The sequence below is a fragment of the Xenopus tropicalis genome, chromosome 8 (assembly GCF_000004195.4).
Source record: "Xenopus tropicalis strain Nigerian chromosome 8, UCB_Xtro_10.0, whole genome shotgun sequence".
Taxonomy (NCBI): domain Eukaryota; kingdom Metazoa; phylum Chordata; class Amphibia; order Anura; family Pipidae; genus Xenopus; species Xenopus tropicalis.
Genome location: NC_030684.2, coordinates 146,983,119 through 147,010,071, shown reverse-complemented (window position 1 = coordinate 147,010,071; position 26,953 = coordinate 146,983,119). Strand labels below are relative to the sequence as shown.

The following is a 26,953-nucleotide window of genomic DNA, read 5'->3' as shown; positions in this document are numbered from 1 at the left end:
GGTTGGAATAAGTTCCCTGTTCCAATGGGCTTGGGAGCAGGACTGGTATCAGCTGGATAAGTAGAAGCAGTAAGCATGGCGGCAGTGGTTGGGATAAGTTCCCTGTTCCAATGGGCTTGGGAGCAGGACTGGTATCAGCTGGATAAGTAGAAGCAGTAAGCATGGCGGCAGTGGTTGGAATAAGTTCCCTGTTCCAATGGGCTTGGGAGCAGGACTGGTATCAGCTGGATAAGTAGAAGCAGTAAGCATGGCGGCAGTGGTTGGAATAAGTTCCCTGTTCCAATGGGCTTGGGAGCAGGACTGGTATCAGCTGGATAAGTAGAAGCAGTAAGCATGGCGGCAGTGGTTGGAATAAGTTCCCTGTTCCAATGGGCTTGGGAGCAGGACTGGTATCAGCTGGATAAGTAGAAGCAGTAAGCATGGCGGCAGTGGTTGGAATAAGTTCCCTGTTCCAATGGGCTTGGGAGCAGGACTGGTATCAGCTGGATAAGTAGAAGCAGTAAGCATGGCGGCAGTGGTTGGAATAAGTTCCCCGTTCCAATGGGCTTGGGAGCAGGACTGGTATCAGCTGGATAAGTAGAAGCAGTAAGCATGGCGGCAGTGGTTGGAATAACTTCCCTGTTCCAATGGGCTTGGGAGCAGGACTGGTATCAGCTGGATAAGTAGAAGCAGTAAGCATGGCGGCAGTGGTTGGAATAAGTTCCCTGTTCCAATGGGCTTGGGAGCAGGACTGGTATCAGCTGGATAAGTAGAAGCAGTAAGCATGGCGGCAGTGGTTGGAATAAGTTCCCTGTTCCAATGGGCTTGGGAGCAGGACTGGTATCAGCTGGATAAGTAGAAGCAGTAAGCATGGCGGCAGTGGTTGGAATAAGTTCCCTGTTCCAATGGGCTTGGGAGCAGGACTGGTATCAGCTGGATAAGTAGAAGCAGTAAGCATGGCGGCAGTGGTTGGAATAAGTTCCTGTTCCAATGGGCTTGGGAGCAGGACTGGTATCAGCTGGATAAGTAGAAGCAGTAAGCATGGCGGCAGTGGTTGGAATAAGTTCCCCGTTCCAATGGGCTTGGGAGCAGGACTGGTATCAGCTGGATAAGTAGAAGCAGTAAGCATGGCGGCAGTGGTTGGAATAAGTTCCCTGTTCCAATGGGCTTGGGAGCAGGACTGGTATCAGCTGGATAAGTAGAAGCAGTAAGCATGGCGGCACTGGTTGGAATAAGTTCCCTGTTCCAATGGGCTTGGGAGCAGGACTGGTATCAGCTGGATAAGTAGAAGCAGTAAGCATGGCGGCAGTGGTTAAAATAAGTTCCCTGTTCCAATGGGCTTGGGAGCAGGACTGGTATCAGCTGGATAAGTAGAAGCAGTAAGCATGGCGGCAGTGGTTGGAATAAGTTCCCTGTTCCAATGGGCTTGGGAGCAGGACTGGTATCAGCTGGATAAGTAGAAGCAGTAAGCATGGTGGCACTGGTTGGAATAAGTTCCCTGTTCCAATGGGCTTGGGAGCAGGACTGGTATCAGCTGGATAAGTAGAAGCAGTAAGCATGGCGGCAGTGGTTAAAATAAGTTCCCTGTTCCAATGGGCTTGGGAGCAGGACTGGTATCAGCTGGATAAGTAGAAGCAGTAAGCATGGCGGCACTGGTTGGAATAAGTTCCCTGTTCCAATGGGCTTGGGAGCAGGACTGGTATCAGCTGGATAAGTAGAAGCAGTAAGCATGGCGGCAGTGGTTGGAATAAGTTCCCCGTTCCAATGGGCTTGGGAGCAGGACTGGTATCAGCTGGATAAGTAGAAGCAGTAAGCATGGCGGCAGTGGTTGGAATAAGTTCCCCGTTCCAATGGGCTTGGGAGCAGGACTGGTATCAGCTGGATAAGTAGAAGCAGTAAGCATGGCGGCAGTGGTTGGAATAAGTTCCCTGTTCCAATGGGCTTGGGAGCAGGACTGGTATCAGCTGGATAAGTAGAAGCAGTAAGCCTGGCAGCAGTGGTTGGAATAAGTTCCCTGTTCCAATGGGCTTGGGAGCAGGACTGGTATCAGCTGGATAAGTAGAAGCAGTAAGCATGGCGGCAGTGGTTAGAATAAGTTCCTGTTCCAATGGGCTTGAGGAGCAGGACTGGTATCAGCTGGATAAGTAGAAGCAGTAAGCATGGCGGCAGTGGTTGGAATAAGTTCCCCGTTCCAATGGGCTTGGGAGCAGGACTGGTATCAGCTGGATAAGTAGAAGCAGTAAGCCTGGCAGCAGTGGTTGGAATAAGTTCCCTGTTCCAATGAGCTTGGGAGCAGGACTGGTATCAGCTGGATAAGTAGAAGCAGTAAGCATGGCGGCAGTGGTTGGAATAAGTTCCTGTTCCAATGGGCTTGGGAGCAGGACTGGTATCAGCTGGATAAGTAGAAGCAGTAAGCATGGCGGCAGTGGTTGGAATAAGTTCCTGTTCCAATGGGCTTGGGAGCAGGACTGGTATCAGCTGGATAAGTAGAAGCAGTAAGCCTGGCAGCAGTGGTTAGAATAAGTTCCTGTTCCAATGGGCTTGAGGAGCAGGACTGGTATCAGCTGGATAAGTAGAAGCAGTAAGCATGGCGGCAGTGGTTGGAATAAGTTCCCCGTTCCAATGAGCTTGGGAGCAGGACTGGTATCAGCTGGATAAGTAGAAGCAGTAAGCATGGCGGCAGTGGTTGGAATAAGTTCCCCGTTCCAATCGGCTTGGGAGCAGGACTGGTATCAGCTGGATAAGTAGAAGCAGTAAGCATGGCGGCAGTGGTTGGAATAAGTTCCCCGTTCCAATGGGCTTGGGAGCAGGACTGGTATCAGCTGGATAAGTAGAAGCAGTAAGCATGGCGGCAGTGGTTGGAATAAGTTCCCTGTTCCAATGGGCTTGGGAGCAGGACTGGTATCAGCTGGATAAGTAGAAGCAGTAAGCATGGCGGCAGTGGTTGCCATAAGTTTCCATTCCAATGAGCTTGGGAGCAGGACTGGTATCAGCTGGATAAGTAGAAGCAGTAAGCATGGCGGCAGTGGTTGGAATAAGTTCCCCGTTCCAATGAGCTTGGGAGCAGGACTGGTATCAGCTGGATAAGTAGAAGCAGTAAGCATGGCGGCAGTGGTTGGAATAAGTTCCCCGTTCCAATGGGCTTGGGAGCAGGACTGGTATCAGCTGGATAAGTAGAAGCAGTAAGCATGGCGGCAGTGGTTGGAATAAGTTCCTGTTCCAATGGGCTTGGGAGCAGGACTGGTATCAGCTGGATAAGTAGAAGCAGTAAGCCTGGCAGCAGTGGTTAGAATAAGTTCCTGTTCCAATGGGCTTGAGGAGCAGGACTGGTATCAGCTGGATAAGTAGAAGCAGTAAGCATGGCGGCAGTGGTTGGAATAAGTTCCCCGTTCCAATGAGCTTGGGAGCAGGACTGGTATCAGCTGGATAAGTAGAAGCAGTAAGCATGGCGGCAGTGGTTGGAGTAAGTTCCCCGTTCCAATGGGCTTGGGAGCAGGACTGGTATCAGCTGGATAAGTAGAAGCAGTAAGCATGGCGGCAGTGGTTGGAATAAGTTCCCCGTTCCAATGGGCTTGGGAGCAGGACTGGTATCAGCTGGATAAGTAGAAGCAGTAAGCATGGCGGCAGTGGTTGGAATAAGTTCCCTGTTCCAATGGGCTTGGGAGCAGGACTGGTATCAGCTGGATAAGTAGAAGCAGTAAGCATGGCGGCAGTGGTTGCCATAAGTTTCCATTCCAATGAGCTTGGGAGCAGGACTGGTATCAGCTGGATAAGTAGAAGCAGTAAGCATGGCGGCAGTGGTTGCCATAAGTTGCCGTTCCAATGAGCGCTACACTGAATCCGTTAGACACATTCTAATGAGTCAGTACAAGAAGGCTTTACCCATGTGCCTGGGTGCAACATTAATTAGTTGCTATGCTCATGATTATGTTTTGCACAAATGTGTTAAACATCTTCTCTGAAGGTCTTCTGGGGTTTGGATAAGAAACTGGCACAAAGAAAGCATTTCCCTTCCGTCAACTGGCTCATCAGTTACAGCAAGTACATGAGGGCCTTGGATGAATTTTATGAGAGGAACTTCCCAGACTTGGTCCCACTCAGAACAAAAGTCAAAGAGATTCTGCAAGAAGAAGAAGATTTGGCTGAAATAGTTCAGCTGGTTGGAAAGGTGAGTTGGAACTTTAGGGGCCACTATAACTTCCCTGCCACGGCCCATCATGCTTTCCCCCTTCCTGCAAACACTGATATTTCTTAAGAAGCCCCCCCCCATTTAAAGAAGACCCTGAATAATTAGAAGTAGATTCTCACCAAATCTTCAGACCCTTCAGATTGTGATGTGGCAACTGGAGTCTCGCTGGGGAACAGTTGACTGCTGCTACAATTTAAAGGAAAACTAAACCCCCAGAATGAATACTTAACCAACTTAACCTTCCTCTCCTTAGGGATCCCTCGCAGAAGCAGATAAGATCACACTGGAGGTTGCCAAATTAATAAAGGATGACTTTCTCCAGCAGAACGGATACTCCGCCTATGACAGGTAAAACATAATTATCCTGTCAGTCACTTATGGCAGTGGTTCCCAATGGCAAGGAAATGTCCTGTTCAGTTACCAACTAGAAAGAGGCAAAATGTGAAGGTTTTCAATCAAAATGTATAAACAATAAAAAAATAAAGTCCAGTTGGGTCGTTGTTTAGAAAAGGTCCATCAGAGCTAAGGGAGAAGAAATGGGGAGTGTCTCTCAGATTTGCGAGTCTGAATATTCTAAACATTCCTCCCATCTGTGCCAGGTTCTGTCCTTTCTACAAGACGGTGGGAATGATTCAGAACATGATTGCCTTCTATGATATGGCACGGCACGCAGTGGAGGCCACAGCTCAGGCAGAGAACAAGATCACCTGGGCAATAATCCGGGAGAACCTCGGGGACATTCTGTACAAACTCAGCTCCATGAAGTTTAAGGTAAGGATCAAACACAGAACAAGGAAGAATTCCCAATTACTTTTTAAAGCGTAATCATCATAACCAATGACTAATCATCACAACTCATGACTTATCATCACAACTCAATGACTAATCATTACAACTCATAACTAAGCATCACAACTCATGACTAATCATCACAACCAATGACTAATCATTACAACTCATGACTAATCATTACAAGTCATGACTAATCATTACAAGTCATGACTAATCATCACAACTCAATGGCTAATCATTACAACTCATGACTAATCATCACAACTCAATGACTAATCATTACAACTCATGACTAATCATTACAAGTCATGACTAATCATCACAACTCATGACTAAGCATCACAACTCATGACTAAGCATCACAGCTCATGACTAATCATCACAACCAATGACTAATCATTACAACTCATGATTAATTATTACAGATCATGACTAATCATCACAACTCAAGACTAATTATCACTACTCAATGACTAATCATCACAACTCAATAAATAATCATCACAACTCAATGACTAATCATAACAACTCAATGACTAATCATCACAACTCATGACTAATCATCACAACTCAAGACTAATTATCACAACTCAATGACTAATCATCACAACCCAATGACTAATCATCACAACCCAATGACTAATCATCACAACTCAATGACTAATCATTAAGGGGGGGGGTCACTATATATAAATATATAAGGGGGGGGCAGTAATGAAATAGAGAAAGTACAGAGAAGAGCGACTAAGCTGATAAAGGGAATGGGCTCAGCTATGGGGAAAGGCTGGCCCAGTTGGGATTGGTTACACTGGGGAAGGGGCAGTTAAGGGGGGGTCACTATATATAAATATATAAGGGGGGCAGTATTGAAATAGAGAAAGTACAGGGAAGAGCGAATAAGCTGATAAAGGGAATGGGCTCAGTTATGGGGAAAGGCTGGCCCAGTTGGGATTGGTTACACTGGGGGGGGGGCAGTTAAGGGGGGGGGTCACTATATATAAATATATAAGGGGGGGCAGTAATGAAATAGAGAAAGTACAGGGAAGAGCGACTAAGCTGATAAAGGGAATGGGCTCAGTTATGGGGAAAGGCTGGCCCAGTTGGGATTGGTTACACTGGGTGGGGGGGTGCAGTTAAGGGGGGTCACTATATATAAATATATAAGGGGGGGCAGTAATGAAATAGAGAAAGTACAGGGAAGAGCGACTAAGCTGATAAAGGGAATGGGCTCAGTTATGGGGAAAGGCTGGCCCAGTTGGGATTGGTTACACTGGGGGGGGGGGGTCACTATATATAAATATATAAGGGGGGGCAGTAATGAAATAGAGAAAGTACAGGGAAGAGCGACTAAGCTGATAAAGGGAATGGGCTCAGTTATGGGGAAAGGCTGGCCCAGTTGGGATTGGTTACACTGGGGGGGAAGGGGCAGTTAAGGGGGGGGGTCACTATATATAAATATATAAGGGGGGGGGCAGTAATGAAATAGAGAAAGTACAGGGAAGAGCGACTAAGCTGATAAAGGGAATGGGCTCAGTTATGGGGAAAGGCTGGCCCAGTTGGGATTGGTTACACTGGGGGGGAAGGGGCAGTTAAGGGGGGGTCACTATATATAAATATATAAGGGGGGGCAGTAATGAAATAGAGAAAGTACAGGGAAGAGCGACTAAGCTGATAAAGGGAATGGGCTCAGTTATGGGGAAAGGCTGGCCCAGTTGGGATTGGTTACACTGGGGGGGCAGTTAAGGGGGGTAGGATCACTATATATAAATATATAAGGGGGGGGTAGGTCCTACTTACAGGGTTCTTGATTGGTAGTACAGAGGACTATTTTATGGACCCCCCCCACTGACACAGACAAAGAAGTTGCTGAAATGATGTGTTTGTTTGACATGTAGGACCCGGTTAAGGACGGAGAAGCAAAGATCAAGGCTGACTACGCCCAACTCCATGAGGAGATGCAGAATGCTTTCCGTAGTTTAGAGGACTGAGGCAAATATGGACCAAACTTCTGGATCAGAACCCCACGAGGCCAACCAATGGGGAGCAGAGAGATATCTGTGTAGGAGGAACCAGTTACCAGTGGGAATAAATACAGTTTCACATGGAGCCATTCCATTAGGGATAGGGGTTCCTTGTACTTATGGGCCGGAAAGAACTAGACCAAGACCCGAAAGGATATTATTCCCCTTCGCTCCTCTATGTGGCGCCAGTGTCCTGTTGCAGTTGGTCATGTGGCAACTCCCAGCACCTTGCAACTGCCATAGATGTGCCAAGAGAGGAAGGTGCCCACCTATTCCCCCAATTGGCTGCCCCTCCTCTTCTTCATAACCAAACAACTCCACTCCCCCTTGTGGCCCTAAGGGGCAGCTCACCCTTATTATTAGCAATTAGGGTTATTATTGTGTTCTTTGTGTTCATTGGGTGTCAGGAGAAAGGTCCGCCCCTGCTGTACAGTTGCATCTTCCTAAATAAACAATGAGCCCCCGAGTGCTTTTCTTTCCCTTTATTTCCCTTATGGACTTATAATAGCGCTGTCGCCTTGGCCCGATCCTTAAAGGGGACCTGTCACCCCAAGAAATAATTCCCAGTCCCTTTCTATGAGGTTAGTTGAGCCAAATAAACTTTACTTACACTCAGATTTACTGCACCACTTAGGGCCTGTGGGTAAATGGTACAACCCCCACCCCCAGATTTACTGCACCACTCAGGGCCTGTGGGTAAATGGTACAACCCACCCCCCCAGATTTACTGCACCACTCAGGGCCTGTGGGCAAATGGTACAACCCCCACTCCCAGATTTACTGCACCACTCAGGGCCTGTGGGTAAATGGTACAACCCCCACTCCCAGATTTACTGCACCACTCAGGGCCTGTGGGCAAATGGTACAACCCCCACTCCCAGATTTACTGCACCACTCAGGGCCTGTGGGCAAATGGTACAACCCCCACCCCCAGATTTACTACACCACTCAGGGCCTGTGGGTAAATGGTACAACCCCCACTCCCAGATTTACTGCACCACTCAGGGCCTGTGGGTAAATGGTACAACCCCCACCCCCAGATTTACTGCACCACTCAGGGCCTGTGGGTAAATGGTACAACCCCCACCCCCAGATTTACTACACCACTCAGGGCCTGTGGGCAAATGGTACAACCCCCACCCCCAGATTTACTGCACCACTCAGGGCCTGTGGGTAAATGGTACAACCCACCCCCAGATTTACTGCACCACTCAGGGCCTGTGGGTAAATGGTACAACCCACCCCCTCAGATTTACTGCACCACTTAGGGCCTGTGGGTAAATGGTACAACCCACCCCCAGATTTACTGCACCACTCAGGGCCTGTGGGTAAATGGTACAACCCACCCCCTCAGATTTACTGCACCACTCAGGGCCTGTGGGTAAATGGTACAACCCACCCCCTCAGATTTACTGCACCACTCAGGGCCTGTGGGCAAATGGTACAACCCCCACCCCCAGATTTACTGCACCACTCAGGGCCTGTGGGTAAATGGTACAACCCACCCCCAGATTTACTGCACCACTCAGGGCCTGTGGGTAAATGGTACAACCCACCCCCAGATTTACTGCACCACTCAGGGCCTGTGGGTAAATGGTACAACCCACCCCCAGATTTACTGCACCACTCAGGGCCTGTGTGTAAATGGTACAACCCACCCCCAGATTTACTGCACCACTCAGGGCCTGTGGGCAAATGGTACAACCCACTCCCAGATTTACTGCACCACTCAGGGCCTGTGGGTAAATGGTACAACCCCCACCCCCAGATTTACTGCACCACTCAGGGCCTGTGGGCAAATGGTACAACCCACCCCCAGATTTACTACACCACTCAGGGCCTGTGGGTAAATGGTACAACCCACCCCCTCAGATTTACTGCAGCACTCAGGGCCTGTGGGCAAATGGTACAACCCATACCCCAGATTTACTGCACCACTCAGGGCCTGTGGGTAAATGGTACAACCCACCCCCAGATTTACTGCACCACTCAGGGCCTGTGGGTAAATGGTACAACCCACCCCCAGATTTACTGCACCACTCAGGGCCTGTGGGCAAATGGTACAACCCCCACCCCCAGATTTACTGCACCACTCAGGGCCTGTGGGCAAATGGTACAACCCCCACCCCCAGATTTACTGCACCACTCAGGGCCTGTGGGCAAATGGTACAACCAACTCCCAGATTTACTGCACCACTCAGGGCCTGTGGGCAAATGGTACAACCCACCCCCTCAGATTTACTGCACCACTCAGGGCCTGTGGGTAAATGGTACAACCCACTCCCCCAGATTTACTGCACCACTCAGGGCCTGTGGGTAAATGGTACAACCCACCCCCTCAGATTTACTGCACCACTCAGGGCCTGTGGGTAAATGGTACAACCCACCCCCAGATTTACTGCACCACTCAGGGCCTGTGGGTAAATGGTACAACCCCCACCCCCAGATTTACTGCACCACTCAGGGCCTGTGGGCAAATGGTACAACCCACCCCCTCAGATTTACTGCACCACTCAGGGCCTGTGGGTAAATGGTACAACCCCCACCCCCAGATTTACTGCACCACTCAGGGCCTGTGGGCAAATGGTACAACCCCCACTCCCAGATTTACTGCACCACTCAGGGCCTGTGGGCAAATGGTACAACCCCCACTCCCAGATTTACTGCACCACTCAGGGCCTGTGGGTAAATGGTACAACCAACTCCCAGATTTACTGCACCACTCAGGGCCTGTGGGTAAATGGTACAACCCCCACCCCCAGATTTACTGCACCACTCAGGGCCTGTGGGCAAATGGTACAACCCACCCTCAGATTTACTGCACCACTCAGGGCCTGTGGGTAAATGGTACAACCCCCACCCCCAGATTTACTGCACCACTCAGGGCCTGTGGGTAAATGGTACAACCCACCCCCAGATTTACTGCACCACTCAGGGCCTGTGGGCAAATGGTACAACCCACCCCCAGATTTACTGCACCACTCAGGGCCTGTGGGTAAATGGTACAACCCCCACCCCCAGATTTACTGCACCACTCAGGGCCTGTGGGTAAATGGTACAACCCACCCCCAGATTTACTGCACCACTCAGGGCCTGTGGGTAAATGGTACAACCCCCACCCCCAGATTTACTGCACCACTCAGGGCCTGTGGGTAAATGGTACAACCCACTCCCTCAGATTTACTGCACCACTCAGGGCCTGTGGGTAAATGGTACAACCCACTCCCAGATTTACTGCACCACTCAGGGCCTGTGGGTAAATGGTACAACCCACCCCCTCAGATTTACTGCACCACTCAGGGCCTGTGGGTAAATGGTACAACCCCCACCCCCAGATTTACTGCACCACTCAGGGCCTGTGGGTAAATGGTACAACCCACCCCCAGATTTACTGCACCACTCAGGGCCTGTGGGTAAATGGTACAACCCACCCCCAGATTTACTGCACCACTCAGTGCCTGTGGGTAAATGGTACAACCCCCACCCCCAGATTTACTGCACCACTCAGGGCCTGTGGGCAAATGGTACAACCCACCCTCAGATTTACTGCACCACTCAGGGCCTGTGGGTAAATGGTACAACCCACCCCCAGATTTACTGCACCACTCAGGGCCTGTGGGCAAATGGTACAACCCACCCCCAGATTTACTGCACCACTCAGGGCCTGTGGGCAAATGGTACAACCCACCCCCAGATTTACTGCACCACTCAGGGCCTGTGGGTAAATGGTACAACCCACCCTCAGATTTACTGCACCACTCAGGGCCTGTGGGTAAATGGTACAACCCACCCCCAGATTTACTGCACCACTCAGGGCCTGTGGGCAAATGGTACAACCCACCCCCAGATTTACTGCACCACTCAGGGCCTGTGGGTAAATGGTACAACCCACCCCCTCAGATTTACTGCACCACTCAGGGCCTGTGGGTAAATGGTACAACCCACCCCCCCAGATTTACTGCACCACTCAGGGCCTGTGGGTAAATGGTACAACCCACCCCCTCAGATTTACTGCACCACTCAGGGCCTGTGGGTAAATGGTACAACCCACCCCCCCAGATTTACTGCACCACTCAGGGCCTGTGGGTAAATGGTACAACCCACCCCCTCAGATTTACTGCACCACTCAGGGCCTGTGGGTAAATGGTACAACCCACCCCCAGATTTACTGCACCACTCAGGGCCTGTGGGTAAATGGTACAACCCCCACCCCCAGATTTACTGCACCACTCAGGGCCTGTGGGTAAATGGTACAACCCCCACCCCCAGATTTACTGCACCACTCAGGGCCTGTGGGCAAATGGTACAACCCACTCCCAGATTTACTGCACCACTCAGGGCCTGTGGGTAAATGGTACAACCCACCCCCAGATTTACTGCACCACTCAGGGCCTGTGGGCAAATGGTACAACCCACCCCCTCAGATTTACTGCACCACTCAGGGCCTGTGGGTAAATGGTACAACCCACCCCCAGATTTACTGCACCACTCAGGGCCTGTGGGCAAATGGTACAACCCACTCCCCCAGATTTACTGCACCACTCAGGGCCTGTGGGTAAATGGTACAACCCACCCCCTCAGATTTACTGCACCACTCAGGGCCTGTGGGTAAATGGTACAACCCCCACCCCCAGATTTACTGCACCACTCAGGGCCTGTGGGTAAATGGTACAACCCCCACCCCCAGATTTACTGCACCACTCAGGGCCTGTGGGCAAATGGTACAACCCCCACCCCCAGATTTACTGCACCACTCAGGGCCTGTGGGTAAATGGTACAACCCCCACCCCCAGATTTACTGCACCACTCAGGGCCTGTGGGCAAATGGTACAACCCACCCCCTCAGATTTACTGCACCACTCAGGGCCTGTGGGTAAATGGTACAACCCACCCCCTCAGATTTACTGCACCACTCAGGGCCTGTGGGTAAATGGTACAACCCACCCCCAGATTTACTGCACCACTCAGGGCCTGTGGGTAAATGGTACAACCCCCACCCCCAGATTTACTGCACCACTCAGGGCCTGTGGGTAAATGGTACAACCCCCACCCCCAGATTTACTGCACCACTCAGGGCCTGTGGGTAAATGGTACAACCCCCACCCCCAGATTTACTGCACCACTCAGGGCCTGTGGGCAAATGGTACAACCCACCCCCTCAGATTTATTGCACCACTCAGGGCCTGTGGGCAAATGGTACAACCCACTCCCAGATTTACTGCACCACTCAGGGCCTGTGGGTAAATGGTACAACCCACCCCCAGATTTACTGCACCACTCAGGGCCTGTGGGCAAATGGTACAACCCACCCCCTCAGATTTATTGCACCACTCAGGGCCTGTGGGTAAATGGTACAACCCACCCCCAGATTTACTGCACCACTCAGGGCCTGTGGGCAAATGGTACAACCCACTCCCCCAGATTTACTGCACCACTCAGGGCCTGTGGGCAAATGGTACAACCCACCCCCAGATTTACTGCACCACTCAGGGCCTGTGGGTAAATGGTACAACCCACCCCCAGATTTACTGCACCACTCAGGGCCTGTGGGTAAATGGTACAACCCACCCCCAGATTTACTGCACCACTCAGGGCCTGTGGGTAAATGGTACAACTCCCACCCCCAGATTTACTGCACCACTCAGGGCCTGTGGGTAAATGGTACAACTCCCACCCCCAGATTTACTGCACCACTCAGGGCCTGTGGGTAAATGGTACAACCCACCCTCAGATTTACTGCACCACTCAGGGCCTGTGGGTAAATGGTACAACCCCCACCCCCAGATTTACTGCACCACTCAGGGCCTGTGGGCAAATGGTACAACCCCCACCCCCCAGATTTACAGCACCACTCAGGGCCTGTGGGTAAATGGTACAACCCACCCCCAGATTTACTGCACCACTCAGGGCCTGTGGGTAAATGGTACAACCCACTCCCAGATTTACTGCACCACTCAGGGCCTGTGGGTAAATGGTACAACCCACCCCCAGATTTACTGCACCACTCAGGGCCTGTGGGTAAATGGTACAACCCACCCCCTCAGATTTACTGCACCACTCAGGGCCTGTGGGTAAATGGTACAACCCACCCCCAGATTTACTGCACCACTCAGGGCCTGTGGGCAAATGGTACAACCCACCCCCTCAGATTTACTGCACCACTCAGGGCCTGTGGGCAAATGGTACAACCCCCACCCCCAGATTTACTGCACCACTCAGGGCCTGTGGGCAAATGGTACAACCCCCACCCCCCAGATTTACTGCACCACTCAGGGCCTGTGGGCAAATGGTACAACCCACCCCCAGATTTACTGCACCACTCAGGGCCTGTGGGTAAATGGTACAACCCCCACCCCCAGATTTACTGCACCACTCAGGGCCTGTGGGCAAATGGTACAACCCCCACCCCCAGATTTACTGCACCACTCAGGGCCTGTGGGCAAATGGTACAACCCACCCCCAGATTTACTGCACCACTCAGGGCCTGTGGGTAAATGGTACAACCCCCACCCCCAGATTTACTGCACCACTCAGGGCCTGTGGGCAAATGGTACAACCCCCACCCCCAGATTTACTGCACCACTCAGGGCCTGTGGGCAAATGGTACAACCCACCCCCAGATTTACTGCACCACTCAGGGCCTGTGGGTAAATGGTACAACCCACCCCCAGATTTACTGCACCACTCAGGGCCTGTGGGTAAATGGTACAACCCACCCTCAGATTTACTGCACCACTCAGGGCCTGTGGGTAAATGGTACAACCCACCCCCAGATTTACTGCACCACTCAGGGCCTGTGGGTAAATGGTACAACCCACCCCCAGATTTACTGCACCACTCAGGGCCTGTGGGTAAATGGTACAACCCACCCCCAGATTTACTGCACCACTCAGGGCCTGTGGGTAAATGGTACAACCCACCCCCAGATTTACTGCACCACTCAGGGCCTGTGGGTAAATGGTACAACCCACCCCCAGATTTACTGCACCACTCAGGGCCTGTGGGTAAATGGTACAACCCACCCCCAGATTTACTGCACCACTCAGGGCCTGTGGGTAAATGGTACAACCCACCCCCAGATTTACTGCACCACTCAGGGCCTGTGGGCAAATGGTACAACCCACCCCCTCAGATTTACTGCACCACTCAGGGCCTGTGGGCAAATGGTACAACCCACTCCCCCAGATTTACTGCACCACTCAGGGCCTGTGGGCAAATGGTACAACCCCCACCCCCCAGATTTACTGCACCACTCAGGGCCTGTGGGCAAATGGTACAACCCACCCCCAGATTTACTGCACCACTCAGGGCCTGTGGGCAAATGGTACAACCCACCCCCAGATTTACTGCACCACTCAGGGCCTGTGGGTAAATGGTACAACCCACCCCCAGATTTACTGCACCACTCAGGGCCTGTGGGCAAATGGTACAACCCCCACCCCCAGATTTACTGCACCACTCAGGGCCTGTGGGCAAATGGTACATCCCCCACCCCCAGATTTACTGCACCACTCAGGGCCTGTGGGTAAATGGTACAACCCACCCCCAGATTTACTGCACCACTCAGGGCCTGTGGGTAAATGGTACAACCCACCCTCAGATTTACTGCACCACTCAGGGCCTGTGGGTAAATGGTACAACCCCCACCCCCAGATTTACTACACCACTCAGGACCTGTGGGTAAATGGTACAACCCACCCCCAGATTTACTGCACCACTCAGGGCCTGTGGGTAAATGGTACAACCCACCCCCAGATTTACTGCACCACTCAGGGCCTGTGGGTAAATGGTACAACCCACCCCCAGATTTACTGCACCACTCAGGGCCTGTGGGTAAATGGTACAACCCACCCCCAGATTTACTGCACCACTCAGGGCCTGTGGGCAAATGGTACAACCCACCCCCAGATTTACTGCACCACTCAGGGCCTGTGGGTAAATGGTACAACCCACCCCCAGATTTACTGCACCACTCAGGGCCTGTGGGTAAATGGTACAACCCACCCCCAGATTTACTGCACCACTCAGGGCCTGTGGGTAAATGGTACAACCCACCCCCAGATTTACTGCACCACTCAGGGCCTGTGGGTAAATGGTACAACCCCCACCCCCAGATTTACTGCACCACTCAGGGCCTGTGGGTAAATGGTACAACCCACCCCCAGATTTACTGCACCACTCAGGGCCTGTGGGCAAATGGTACAACCCACCCCCAGATTTACTGCACCACTCAGGGCCTGTGGGCAAATGGTACAACCCACCCCCAGATTTACTGCACCACTCAGGGCCTGTGGGTAAATGGTACAACCCACCCCCAGATTTACTGCACCACCCCCGTTAGCCAGTGCAGCTTTAGGTACCTGGGACAACCTTCTCCCCTGGTATATTTGCCCCCAGCCTTTTCATGAGGGATCCTTTGTCTAACAGCAATCAGTGCAGAAGCACAGCCCTAACCGCCCACAGCTAACTGCCAGCTCACTCCCAGCTAACTGCCAACTTGCTGATTTCACACACAATAGCAGAACAAGGAATCAGCAAAACACTGAGCTGCAGTGACGGCCCCAGGGGCCCCTAGATCCTTCCATGCATTGTCCCTATTGTGTGAATCCTATTGGCCGGGAATGGGCAGCCCTATATAAGAACTAACTGGCCCCTACCCCACAGCTTTGCCCCAGGTACGGAGACTGGTTATTGGCAGTAGCTATGGCCGGCTGTAGCCCCTTCAGGTAAGTACCCCCTGTCTTTATTGCCCCACAATTCAATTTGTACATCAGTCAGAGACCCCACTGGCCCCCCTATACTCCTGCACCCCCAAACCTTGGGGATAATGATCTGTATCTCACACATATATTGTACATCAGTCAGGGACCCCACTGGCCCCCCTATACTCCTGCACCCCCAAACCTTGGGGATAATGATCTGTATCTCACACATATATTGTACATCAGTCAGGGACCCCACTGGCCCCCCTATACTCCTGCACCCCCAAACCTTGGGGATAATGATCTGTATCTCACACATATATTGTACATCAGTCAGGGACCCCACTCGCCCCCCTATACTCCTGCACCCCCAAACCTTGGGGATAATGATCTGTATCTCACACATATATTGTACATCAGTCAGGGACCCCACTGGCCCCCCTATACTCCTGCACCCCCAAACCTTGGGGATAATGATATCTGTATCTCACACATATATTGTACATCAGTCAGGGACCCCACTGGCCCCTCTATACTCCTGCACCCCCAAACCTTGGGGATAATGATCTGTATCTCACACATATATTGTACATCAGTCAGGGACCCCACTGGCCCCCCTATACTCCTGCACCCCCAAACCTTGGGGATAATGATCTGTATCTCACACATATATTGTACATCAGTCAGGGACCCCACTGGCCCCCCTATACTCCTGCACCCCCAAACCTTGGGGATAATGATCTGTATCTCACACATATATTGTACATCAGTCAGGGACCCCACTGGCCCCCCTATACTCCTGCACCCCCAAACCTTGGGGATAATGATCTGTATCTCACACATATATTGTACATCAGTCAGGGACCCCACTGGCCCCCCTATACTCCTGCACCCCCAAACCCTGGGGATAATGATCTGTATCTCACACATATATTGTACATCAGTCAGGGACCCCACTGGCCCCCCTATACTCCTGCACCCCCAAACCTTGGGGATAATGATCTGTATCTCACACATATATTGTACATCAGTCAGGGACCCCACTGGCCCCTCTATACTCCTGCACCCCCAAACCTTGGGGATAATGATCTGTATCTCACACATATATTGTACATCAGTCAGGGACCCCACTGGCCCCTCTATACTCCTGCACCCCCAAACCTTGGGGATAATGATCTGTATCTCACACATATATTGTACATCAGTCAGTGACCCCACTGGCCCCCCTATACTTCTGCACCCCCAAACCTTGGGGATAATGATCTGTATCTCACACATATATTGATATTGTACATCAGTCAGGGACCCCACTGGCCCCCCTATACTCCTGCCCCCCAAACCTTGGGGATAATGATCTGTATCTCACACATATATTGTACATCAGTCAGGGACCCCACTGGCCCCCCTATACTCCTGCACCCCCAAACCTTGGGGATAATGATCTGTATCTCACACATATATTGTACATCAGTCAGGGACCCCACTGGCCCCTCTATACTCCTGCACCCCCAAACCTTGGGGATAATGATCTGTATCTCACACATATATTGTACATCAGTCAGGGACCCCACTGGCCCCTCTATACTCCTGCACCCCCAAACCTTGGGGATAATGATCTGTATCTCACACATATATTGTACATCAGTCAGGGACCCCACTGGCCCCCCTATACTCCTGCACCCCCAAACCTTGGGGATAATGATCTGTATCTCACACATATATTGTACATCAGTCAGGGACCCCACTGGCCCCCCTATACTCCTGCACCCCCAAACCTTGGGGATAATGATCTGTATCTCACACATATATTGTACATCAGTCAGGGACCCCACTGGCCCCCCTATACTCCTGCACCCCCAAACCTTGGGGATAATGATCTGTATCTCACACATAAATTGTACATCAGTCAGAGACCCCACTGGCCCCCCTATACTCCTGCACCCCCAAACCTTGGGGATAATGATCTGTATCTCACACATATATTGTACATCAGTCAGGGACCCCACAGGCCCCCCTATACTCCTGCACCCCCAAACCTTGGGGATAATGATCTGTATCTCACACATATATTGTACATCAGTCAGGGACCCCACTGGCCCCCCTATACTCCTGCACCCCCAAACCTTGGGGATAATGATCTGTATCTCACACATATATTGTACATGAGTCAGGGACCCCACTGGCCCCCCTATACTCCTGCACCCCCAAACCTTGGGGATAATGATCTGTATCTCACACATATATTGTACATCAGTCAGGGACCCCACTGGCCCCCCTATACTCCTGCACCCCCAAACCTTGGGGATAATGATCTGTATCTCACACATATATTGTACATGAGTCAGGGACCCCACTGGCCCCCCTATACTCCTGCACCCCCAAACCTTGGGGATAATGATCTGTATCTCACACATATATTGTACATCAGTCAGGAACCCCACTGGCCCCCCTATACTCCTGCCCCCCCAAACCTTGGGGATAATGATCTGTATCTCACACATATATTGTACATCAGTCAGGGACCCCACTGGCCCCCCTATACTCCTGCACCCCCAAACCCTGGGGATAATGATCTGTATCTCACACATATATTGTACATCAGTCAGGGACCCCACTGGCCCCCCTATACTCCTGCACCCCCAAACCTTGGGGATAATGATCTGTATCTCACACATATATTGTACATCAGTCAGGGACCCCACTGGCCCCCCTATACTCCTGCACCCCCAAACCTTGGGGATAATGATCTGTATCTCACACATATATTGTACATCAGTCAGGGACCCCACTGGCCCCCTATACTCCTGCACCCCCAAACCTTGGGGATAATGATCTGTATCTCACACATATATTGATATTGTACATCAGTCAGGGACCCCACTGGCCCCCCTATACTCCTGCACCCCCAAACCTTGGGGATAATGATCTGTATCTCACACATATATTGTACATCAGTTAGGGACCCCACTGGCCCCCCTATACTCCTGCACCCCCAAACCTTGGGGATAATGATCTGTATCTCACACATATATTGTACATCAGTCAGTGACCCCACTGGCCCCCCTATACTTCTGCACCCCCAAACCTTGGGGATAATGATCTGTATCTCACACATATATTGATATTGTACATCAGTCAGGTACCCCACTGGCCCCCCTATACTGCTGCACCCCCAAACCTTGGGGATAATGATCTGTATCTCACACATAAATTGATATTGTACATCAGTCAGGGACCCCACTGCCCCCCTATACTCCTGCACCCCCAAACCTTGGGGATAATGATCTGTATCTCACACATATATTGTACATCAGCCAGGAACCCCACTGGCCCCCCTATACTCCTGCACCCCCAAACCTTGGGGATAATGATCTGTATCTCACACATATATTGATATTGTACATCAGTCAGGGAACCACTGACCCCCCTATACTGCTGCACCCCCAAACCTTGGGGATAATGATCTGTATCTCACACATATATTGTACATCAGTCAGGGACCCCACTGGCCCCCCTATACTGCTGCACCCCCAAACCTTGGGGATAATGATCTGTATCTCACACATATATTGTACATCAGTCAGGGACCCCACTGCCCCCCTATACTCCTGCACCCCCAAACCTTGGGGATAATGATCTGTATCTCACACATATATTGTACATCAGTCAGGGACCCCACTGGCCCCCCTATACTCCTGCACCCCCAAACCTTGGGGATAATGATCTGTATCTCACACATATATTGTACATCAGTCAGGGACCCCACTGGCCCCCCTATACTCCTGCACCCCCAAACCTTGGGGATAATGATCTGTATCTCACACATATATTGATATTGTACATCAGTCAGGTACCCCACTGGCCCCCCTATACTCCTGCACCCCTAAATCTTGGGGATAATGATCTGTATCTCACACATATATTGTACATCAGTCAGGGACCCCACTGGCCCCTCTATACTCCTGCACCCCCAAACCTTGGGGATAATGATCTGTATCTCACACATATATTGATATTGTACATCAGTCAGGGACCCCACTGACCCCCCTATACTCCTGCACCCCTAAATCTTGGGGATAATGATCTGTATCTCACACATATATTGTACATCAGTCAGGGACCCCACTGGCCCCCCTATACTGCTGCACCCCCAAACCTTGGGGATAATGATCTGTATCTCACACATATATTGATATTGTACATGAGTCAGGGACCCCACTGGCCCCTATACTCCTGCACCCCCAAACCTTGGGGATAATGATCTGTATCTCACACATATATTGTACATCAGTCAGGGACCCCACTGGCCCCCCTATACTCCTGCACCCCCAAACCTTGGGGATAATGATCTGTATCTCACACATATATTGTACATCAGTCAGGGACCCCACTGGCCCCCCTATACTCCTGCACCCCCAAACCTTGGGGATAATGATCTGCATCTCACACATATATTGTACATCAGTCAGGGACCCCACTGACCCCCCTATACTCCTGCACCCCCAAACCTTGGGGATAATGATCTGTATCTCACACATATATTGTACATCAGTCAGGGACCCCACTGGCCCCTCTATACTCCTGCACCCCCAAACCTTGGGGATAATGATCTGTATCTCACACATATATTGTACATCAGTCAGTGACCCCACTGGCCCCCCTATACTCCTGCACCCCCAAACCTTGGGGATAATGATCTGTATCTCACACATATATTGTACATCAGTCAGGGACCCCACTGGCCCCTCTATACTCCTGCACCCCCAAACCTTGGGGATAATGATCTGTATCTCACACATATATTGTACACCAGTCAGGGACCCCACTGCCCCCCTATACTCCTGCACCCCCACACCTTGGGGATAATGATCTGTATCTCACACATATATTGTACATCAGTCAGGGACCCCACTGGCCCCCCTATACTCCTGCACCCCCAAACCTTGGGGATAATGATCTGTATCTCACACATATATTGTACACCAGTCAGGGACCCCACTGCCCCCCTATACTCCTGCACCCCCACACCTTGGGGATAATGATCTGCATGTAACACATAACTCATGTTCCCTTGGCGATTGTCCTGCACTGCCCAATGGTTTGTGTTCTTCTGAAGGAGAGCTGTGTAGGAGCCGTGAGAAGCACCGACCTGCTAACCATGTACACCATGATGGGAGGTGGCCTGCTCTGCGCAGTCTGCGGATTGGTTCTGCTCATTGTGGCCACGGCGACCGACTTCTGGATGCAATATCGTTACTCTGGCAACTTGAGTAACCAAGGACTGTGGAGGTTCTGTGTGGCAGGGAAATGCCATGCCCACACCATCACTGTAGGTAAGGCCAAGGGTTGCCCAATCGCTAGTCACAGGGCTAATCCAGTGCCACAAACCATGTACACACTCACACTCAAACTCACTCACAGCTAATGCACCACCATCTTCTTGGCCTCTTTTGTTCTCTCTCTGCCCAATCATCTCTATCTCTCTGCCCTATCCCACCTCTCAGTCTTTGCAATCAGTGTCAGAATGGGGTACCTGGGGCCCACCTGTAGACCTTAGGGCCCATCCTCCCATCCCGCACTACTTCCTCGACTTCCATCCAACTGCAATCCAGGGCCCACCGGGTTTTCTTGTGATGCCGGGTGGGCCAATCCTACCCTGTTTGTAGCTCTCTGGGGTGTCCATAAAGGCTGCCACCTTAGTGCCCCCCCCCCAGTTGCAAACTGGTGACACCATCCTCCACCCAACTCCCCTGTACCTGCACCCAAGCTTCTTGGTGGGGAGCAGGGTTTGGTTGGTGGGGTCCACTGGGTTTTTTTCAGATGTCCTGCCAACCTGCAACCCTGGGTTCCCTAAATAAGATGGAACATCCTTCTCAGCCATAGGTTCCCTTATTGATGCAGAATTTTCTTCTTTTGCCCAGAGCACAGCATTACTGCAGCCCATGTGGAGTAAATATAGACTTAGGGGTAAATATCACCAGACAGGTGTACATATTACCCATAGTATCAGCTGGTACCAGTGACTTTCTGCCAATGCCAATGTGCCTTAAATGTTCTGTGCCCCCTGCCTGTTATTCCTTATCAAACAAGATTAATACATAAAGCCCCCCCCCAGAATCTGAATAACTGATGTCCCACAAACAGCAGGAGGGCCTCCCAATGTTCCATATGTTATGCTAAAGCCCCTGTTTCTTTACTTCAGCTTTCTGGGATGCCACTCGAGCTTTCATGCTGCTCTCCATACTGTCCAGCTTTGCTGGCATCATTTTAGGACTCACAGCCTTCTCGAGTGAGGCCAGGGCAGCGAGGACTCGTTCTGCTGGGGCAACACTGTTAGTAGCAGGTAAGTGATATGAGAAACGACTTGTGTAGCTCAATAGGAAGAATGGTGAGGTGAGAAATTACTTGTGTAGCTCAATACTGAGAACGGTGAGGTGAGGAATGACTTGTGTAGTTCAATAGGAAGAACGATGAGGTGAGGAACGACTTGTGTAGCTCAATAGTAAGAACGATGAGGTGAGGAACGACTTGTGAAGCTCAATAGGAAGAACGATGAGGTGAGGAACGACTTGTGTAGCTCAATAGGAAGAATGATGAGGTGAGGAACGACTTGTGTAGCTTAATAGGAAGAACGATGAGGTATGGAACGACTTGTGTAACTCAATAGGAAGAACAGTGAGGTGAGGAATGACTTGTGTAGGTCAATAGGAAGAACAGTGAGGTGAGGAATGACTTGTGTAGCTCAATAGGAAGAACGATGAGGTGAGGAACGACTTGTGTAGCTCAATAGTAAGAACGATGAGGTGAGGAACGACTTGTGAAGCTCAATAGGAAGAACGATGAGGTGAGGAACGACTTGTGTAGCTCAATAGGAAGAATGATGAGGTGAGGAACGACTTGTGTAGCTTATTAGGAAGAACGATGAGGTATGGAACGACTTGTGTAACTCAATAGGAAGAACAATAAGGTGAGGAACGACTTGTGTACCTCAATAGGAAGAACGATGAGGTGAGGAATGACTTGTGTACCTCAATAGGAAGAACAGTGATGTGAGGAATGACTTGTGTAGCTCAATAGGAAGAACAGTGAGGTGAAGAATGACTTGTGTAGCTCAATAGGAAGAACAGTGAGGTGAAGAATGACTTGTGTAACTCAATAGGAAGAACAGTGATGTGAGGAATGACTTGTGTAGCTCAATAGGAAGAACAGTGAGGTGAGGAATGACTTGTGTAGGTCAATAGGAAGAACAGTGAGGTGAGGAACGACTTGTGTAGCTCAATAGGAAGAACGGTGATGTGAGGAATGACTTGTGTATCTCAATAGGGAGAACAGTGAGGTGAAGAATGACTTGTGTAGCTCAATAGGGAGAACAGTGAGGTGAGGAATGACTTGTGTAGCTCAATAGGAAGGACAGTGAGGTGAGGAATGACTTGTGTAGCTCAATAGGGAGAACGATGAGGTGAGGAATCAATTGTGTAGCTCAATAGGAAGAACGATGAGGTGAGGAACGACTTGTGTAGCTCAATAGGAAGAACAATGAGGTAAGGAATGACTTGTGTAGCTCAATAGAAAGAAAGAGGAGGTGAGGAATGACTTGTGTAGCTCAATAGGAAGAACGATGAGGTGAGGAACGACTTGTGTAGCTCAATAGGAAAAACGATGAGGTATGGAACGACTTGTGTACCTCAATAAATAGAACGATGAGGTGAGGAATGACTTGTGTAACTCAATAGGAAGAACAGTGATGTGAGGAATGACTTGTGTAGCTCAATAGGAAGAACAGTGAGGTGAAGAATGACTTGTGTAGCTCAATAGGAAGAACAGTGAGGTGAGGAATGACTTGTGTAGCTCAATAGGAAGAACGGTGATGTGAGGAATGACTTGTGTAGCTCAATAGGGAGAACAGTGAGGTGAAGAATGACTTGTGTAGCTCAATAGGAAGAACAGTGAGGTGTGGAATGACTTGTGTAGCTCAATAGGGAGAACAGTGAGGTGAGGAATGATTTGTGTAGCTCAATAGGGAGAATGATGAGGTGAGGAATGAATTGTGTAGCTCAATAGGAAGAACGAAGAGGTGAGGAGTGACTTGTGTAGCTCAATAGGAAGAACGATGAGGTGAGGAATGACTTGTGTAGCTCAATAGGAAGAACGATGAGGTGAGGAATGACTTGTGTAGCTCAATAGGAACAATGATGAGGTGAGGAATGACTTGTGTAGCTCAATAGGAAGAACGATGAGGTGAGGAATGACTTGTGTAGCTCAATAGGGAGAACGATGAGGTCAGGAACGACTTGTGTAGCTCAATAGGTAGAACAGTGAGGAGAGGAATGACTTGTGTAGCTCAATAGGAAGAACGGTGAGGTGAGGAACGACTTGTGTAGCTCAATAGGAAGAACGGTGATGTGAGGAATGACTTGTGTATCTCAATAGGGTGAACAGTGAGGTGAAGAATGACTTGTGTAGCTCAATAGGGAGAACAGTGAGGTGAGGAATGACTTGTGTAGCTCAATAGGGAGAACAGTGAGGTGAGGAATGACTTGTGTAGCTCAATAGGGAGAACGATGAGGTGAGGAATGAATTGTGTAGCTCAATAGGAAGAACGATGAGGTGAGGAACGACTTGTGTAGCTCAATAGGAAGAACAGTGAGGTGAGGAAAGACTTGTGTAGCTCAATAGGAAGAACAGTGATGTGAGGAATGACTTGTTTAGCTCAATAGGGAGAACAGTGAGGTGAGTAATGAATTGTGTAGCTCAATAGGAAGAAAGGGGAGGTGAGGAACGACTTGTGTAGCTCAATAGGAAGAACAATGAGGTAAGGAATGACTTGCGTAGCTCAATAGAAAGAAAGAGGAGGTGAGGAATGACTTGTGTAGCTCAATAGGAAGAACGATGAGGTGAGGAACGACTTGTGTAGCTCAATAGGAAAAACGATGAGGTATGGAACGACTTGTGTACCTCAATAGGAAGAACGATGAGGTGAGGAATGACTTGTGTAACTCAATAGGAAGAAAGGGGAGGTGAGGAACGACTTGTGTAGCTCAATAGGAAGAACAATGAGGTAAGGAATGACTTGCGTAGCTCAATAGAAAGAAAGAGGAGGTGAGGAATGACTTGTGTAGCTCAATAGGAAGAACGATGAGGTGAGGAACGACTTGTGTAGCTCAATAGGAAAAACGATGAGGTATGGAACGACTTGTGTACCTCAATAGGAAGAACGATGAGGTGAGGAATGACTTGTGTACCTCAATAGGAAGAACGATGAGGTGAGGAATGACTTGTGTAACTCAATAGGAAGAACAGTGATGTGAGGAATGACTTGTGTAGCTCAATAGGAAGAACAGTGAGGTGAAGAATGACTTGTGTAGCTCAATAGGAAGAACAGTGAGGTGAGGAATGACTTGTGTAGCTCAATAGGAAGAACGGTGATGTGAGGAATGACTTGTTTAGCTCAATAGGGAGAACAGTGAGGTGAAGAATGACTTGTGTAGCTCAATAGGAAGAACAGTGAGGTGAGGAATGACTTGTGTAGCTCAATAGGGAGAACAGTGAGGTGAGGAATGATTTGTGTAGCTCAATAGGGAGAATGATGAGGTGAGGAATGAATTGTGTAGCTCAATAGGAAGAACGAAGAGGTGAGGAACGACTTGTTTAGCTCAATAGGAAGAAAGGGGAGGTGAGGAACAACTTGTGTAGTTCAATAGGAAGAACAGTGAGGTGAGGAACAACTTGTGTAGCTCAATAGGGAGAACAGTGAGGTGAGGAATGACTTGTGTAGCTCAATAGGAAGAACGATGAGGTGAGGAATGACTTGTGTAGCTCAATAGGAAGAACGATGAGGTGAGGAATGACTTGTGTAACTCAATAGGAAGAACGATGAGGTGAGGAAGGACTTGTGTAACTCAATAGGAAGAACAGTGAGGTGAGGAACAACTTGTGTAGCTCAATAGGGAGAACAGTGAGGTGAGGAATGACTTGTGTAGCTCAATAGGGAGAACAGTGAGGTGAGGAATGACTTGTGTAGCTCAATAGGAAGAACGATGAGGTGAGGAACGACTTGTGTAGCTCAATAGGAAAAACGATGAGGTATGGAACGACTTGTGTACCTCAATAGGAAGAACGATGAGGTGAGGAATGACTTGTGTAACTCAATAGGAAGAACAGTGATGTGAGGAACGACTTGTGTAGCTCAATAGGAACAATGATGAGGTGAGGAATGACTTGTGTAGCTCAATAGGAAGAACGATGAGGTGAGGAATGACTTGTGTAGCTCAATAGGGAGAACGATGAGGTAAGGAATGACTTGCGTAGCTCAATAGAAAGAAAGAGGAGGTGAGGAATGACTTGTGTAGCTCAATAGGAAGAACGATGAGGTGAGGAACGACTTGTGTAGCTCAATAGGAAAAACGATGAGGTATGGAACGACTTGTGTACCTCAATAGGAAGAACGATGAGGTGAGGAATGACTTGTGTACCTCAATAGGAAGAACGATGAGGTGAGGAATGACTTGTGTAACTCAATAGGAAGAAAGGGGAGGTGAGGAACGACTTGTGTAGCTCAATAGGAAGAACAATGAGGTAAGGAATGACTTGCGTAGCTCAATAGAAAGAAAGAGGAGGTGAGGAATGACTTGTGTAGCTCAATAGGAAGAACGATGAGGTGAGGAACGACTTGTGTAGCTCAATAGGAAAAACGATGAGGTATGGAACGACTTGTGTACCTCAATAGGAAGAACGATGAGGTGAGGAATGACTTGTGTACCTCAATAGGAAGAACGATGAGGTGAGGAATGACTTGTGTAACTCAATAGGAAGAACAGTGATGTGAGGAATGACTTGTGTAGCTCAATAGGAAGAACAGTGAGGTGAAGAATGACTTGTGTAGCTCAATAGGAAGAACAGTGAGGTGAGGAATGACTTGTGTAGCTCAATAGGAAGAACGGTGATGTGAGGAATGACTTGTTTAGCTCAATAGGGAGAACAGTGAGGTGAAGAATGACTTGTGTAGCTCAATAGGAAGAACAGTGAGGTGAGGAATGACTTGTGTAGCTCAATAGGGAGAACAGTGAGGTGAGGAATGATTTGTGTAGCTCAATAGGGAGAATGATGAGGTGAGGAATGAATTGTGTAGCTCAATAGGAAGAACGAAGAGGTGAGGAACGACTTGTTTAGCTCAATAGGAAGAAAGGGGAGGTGAGGAACAACTTGTGTAGCTCAATAGGAAGAACAGTGAGGTGAGGAACAACTTGTGTAGCTCAATAGGGAGAACAGTG

The 26,953-nt window shown here is 49.8% G+C and overlaps 2 protein-coding genes across 2 annotated transcripts in view; both read left to right on the top strand.

The window, feature by feature from the left end:
- The window catches only part of atp6v1al (ATPase, H+ transporting, lysosomal 70kDa, V1 subunit A like), a 33,044-nt gene extending 25,597 nt beyond the window's left edge, over positions 1–7,447 (top strand). Inside the window, exons 12-15 of the mRNA XM_031891327.1 lie at positions 3,944–4,147; positions 4,422–4,516; positions 4,768–4,939; positions 6,856–7,447. Coding sequence (XP_031747187.1) covers positions 3,944–4,147; positions 4,422–4,516; positions 4,768–4,939; positions 6,856–6,948 — 564 coding nt within the window. The 3' untranslated portion in view covers positions 6,949–7,447. The remainder of the gene's footprint in view (positions 1–3,943; positions 4,148–4,421; positions 4,517–4,767; positions 4,940–6,855) is intronic.
- Positions 7,448–15,621: 8,174 nt separating this feature from the next.
- LOC101731523 (lens fiber membrane intrinsic protein) overlaps positions 15,622–26,953 on the top strand; it is a 30,441-nt gene continuing 19,109 nt past the window's right edge. Inside the window, exons 1-3 of the mRNA XM_031892077.1 lie at positions 15,622–15,707; positions 20,800–21,016; positions 21,886–22,026. Of these exons, the coding sequence (XP_031747937.1) occupies positions 20,842–21,016; positions 21,886–22,026 (316 nt within the window). The 5' untranslated portion in view covers positions 15,622–15,707; positions 20,800–20,841. The remainder of the gene's footprint in view (positions 15,708–20,799; positions 21,017–21,885; positions 22,027–26,953) is intronic.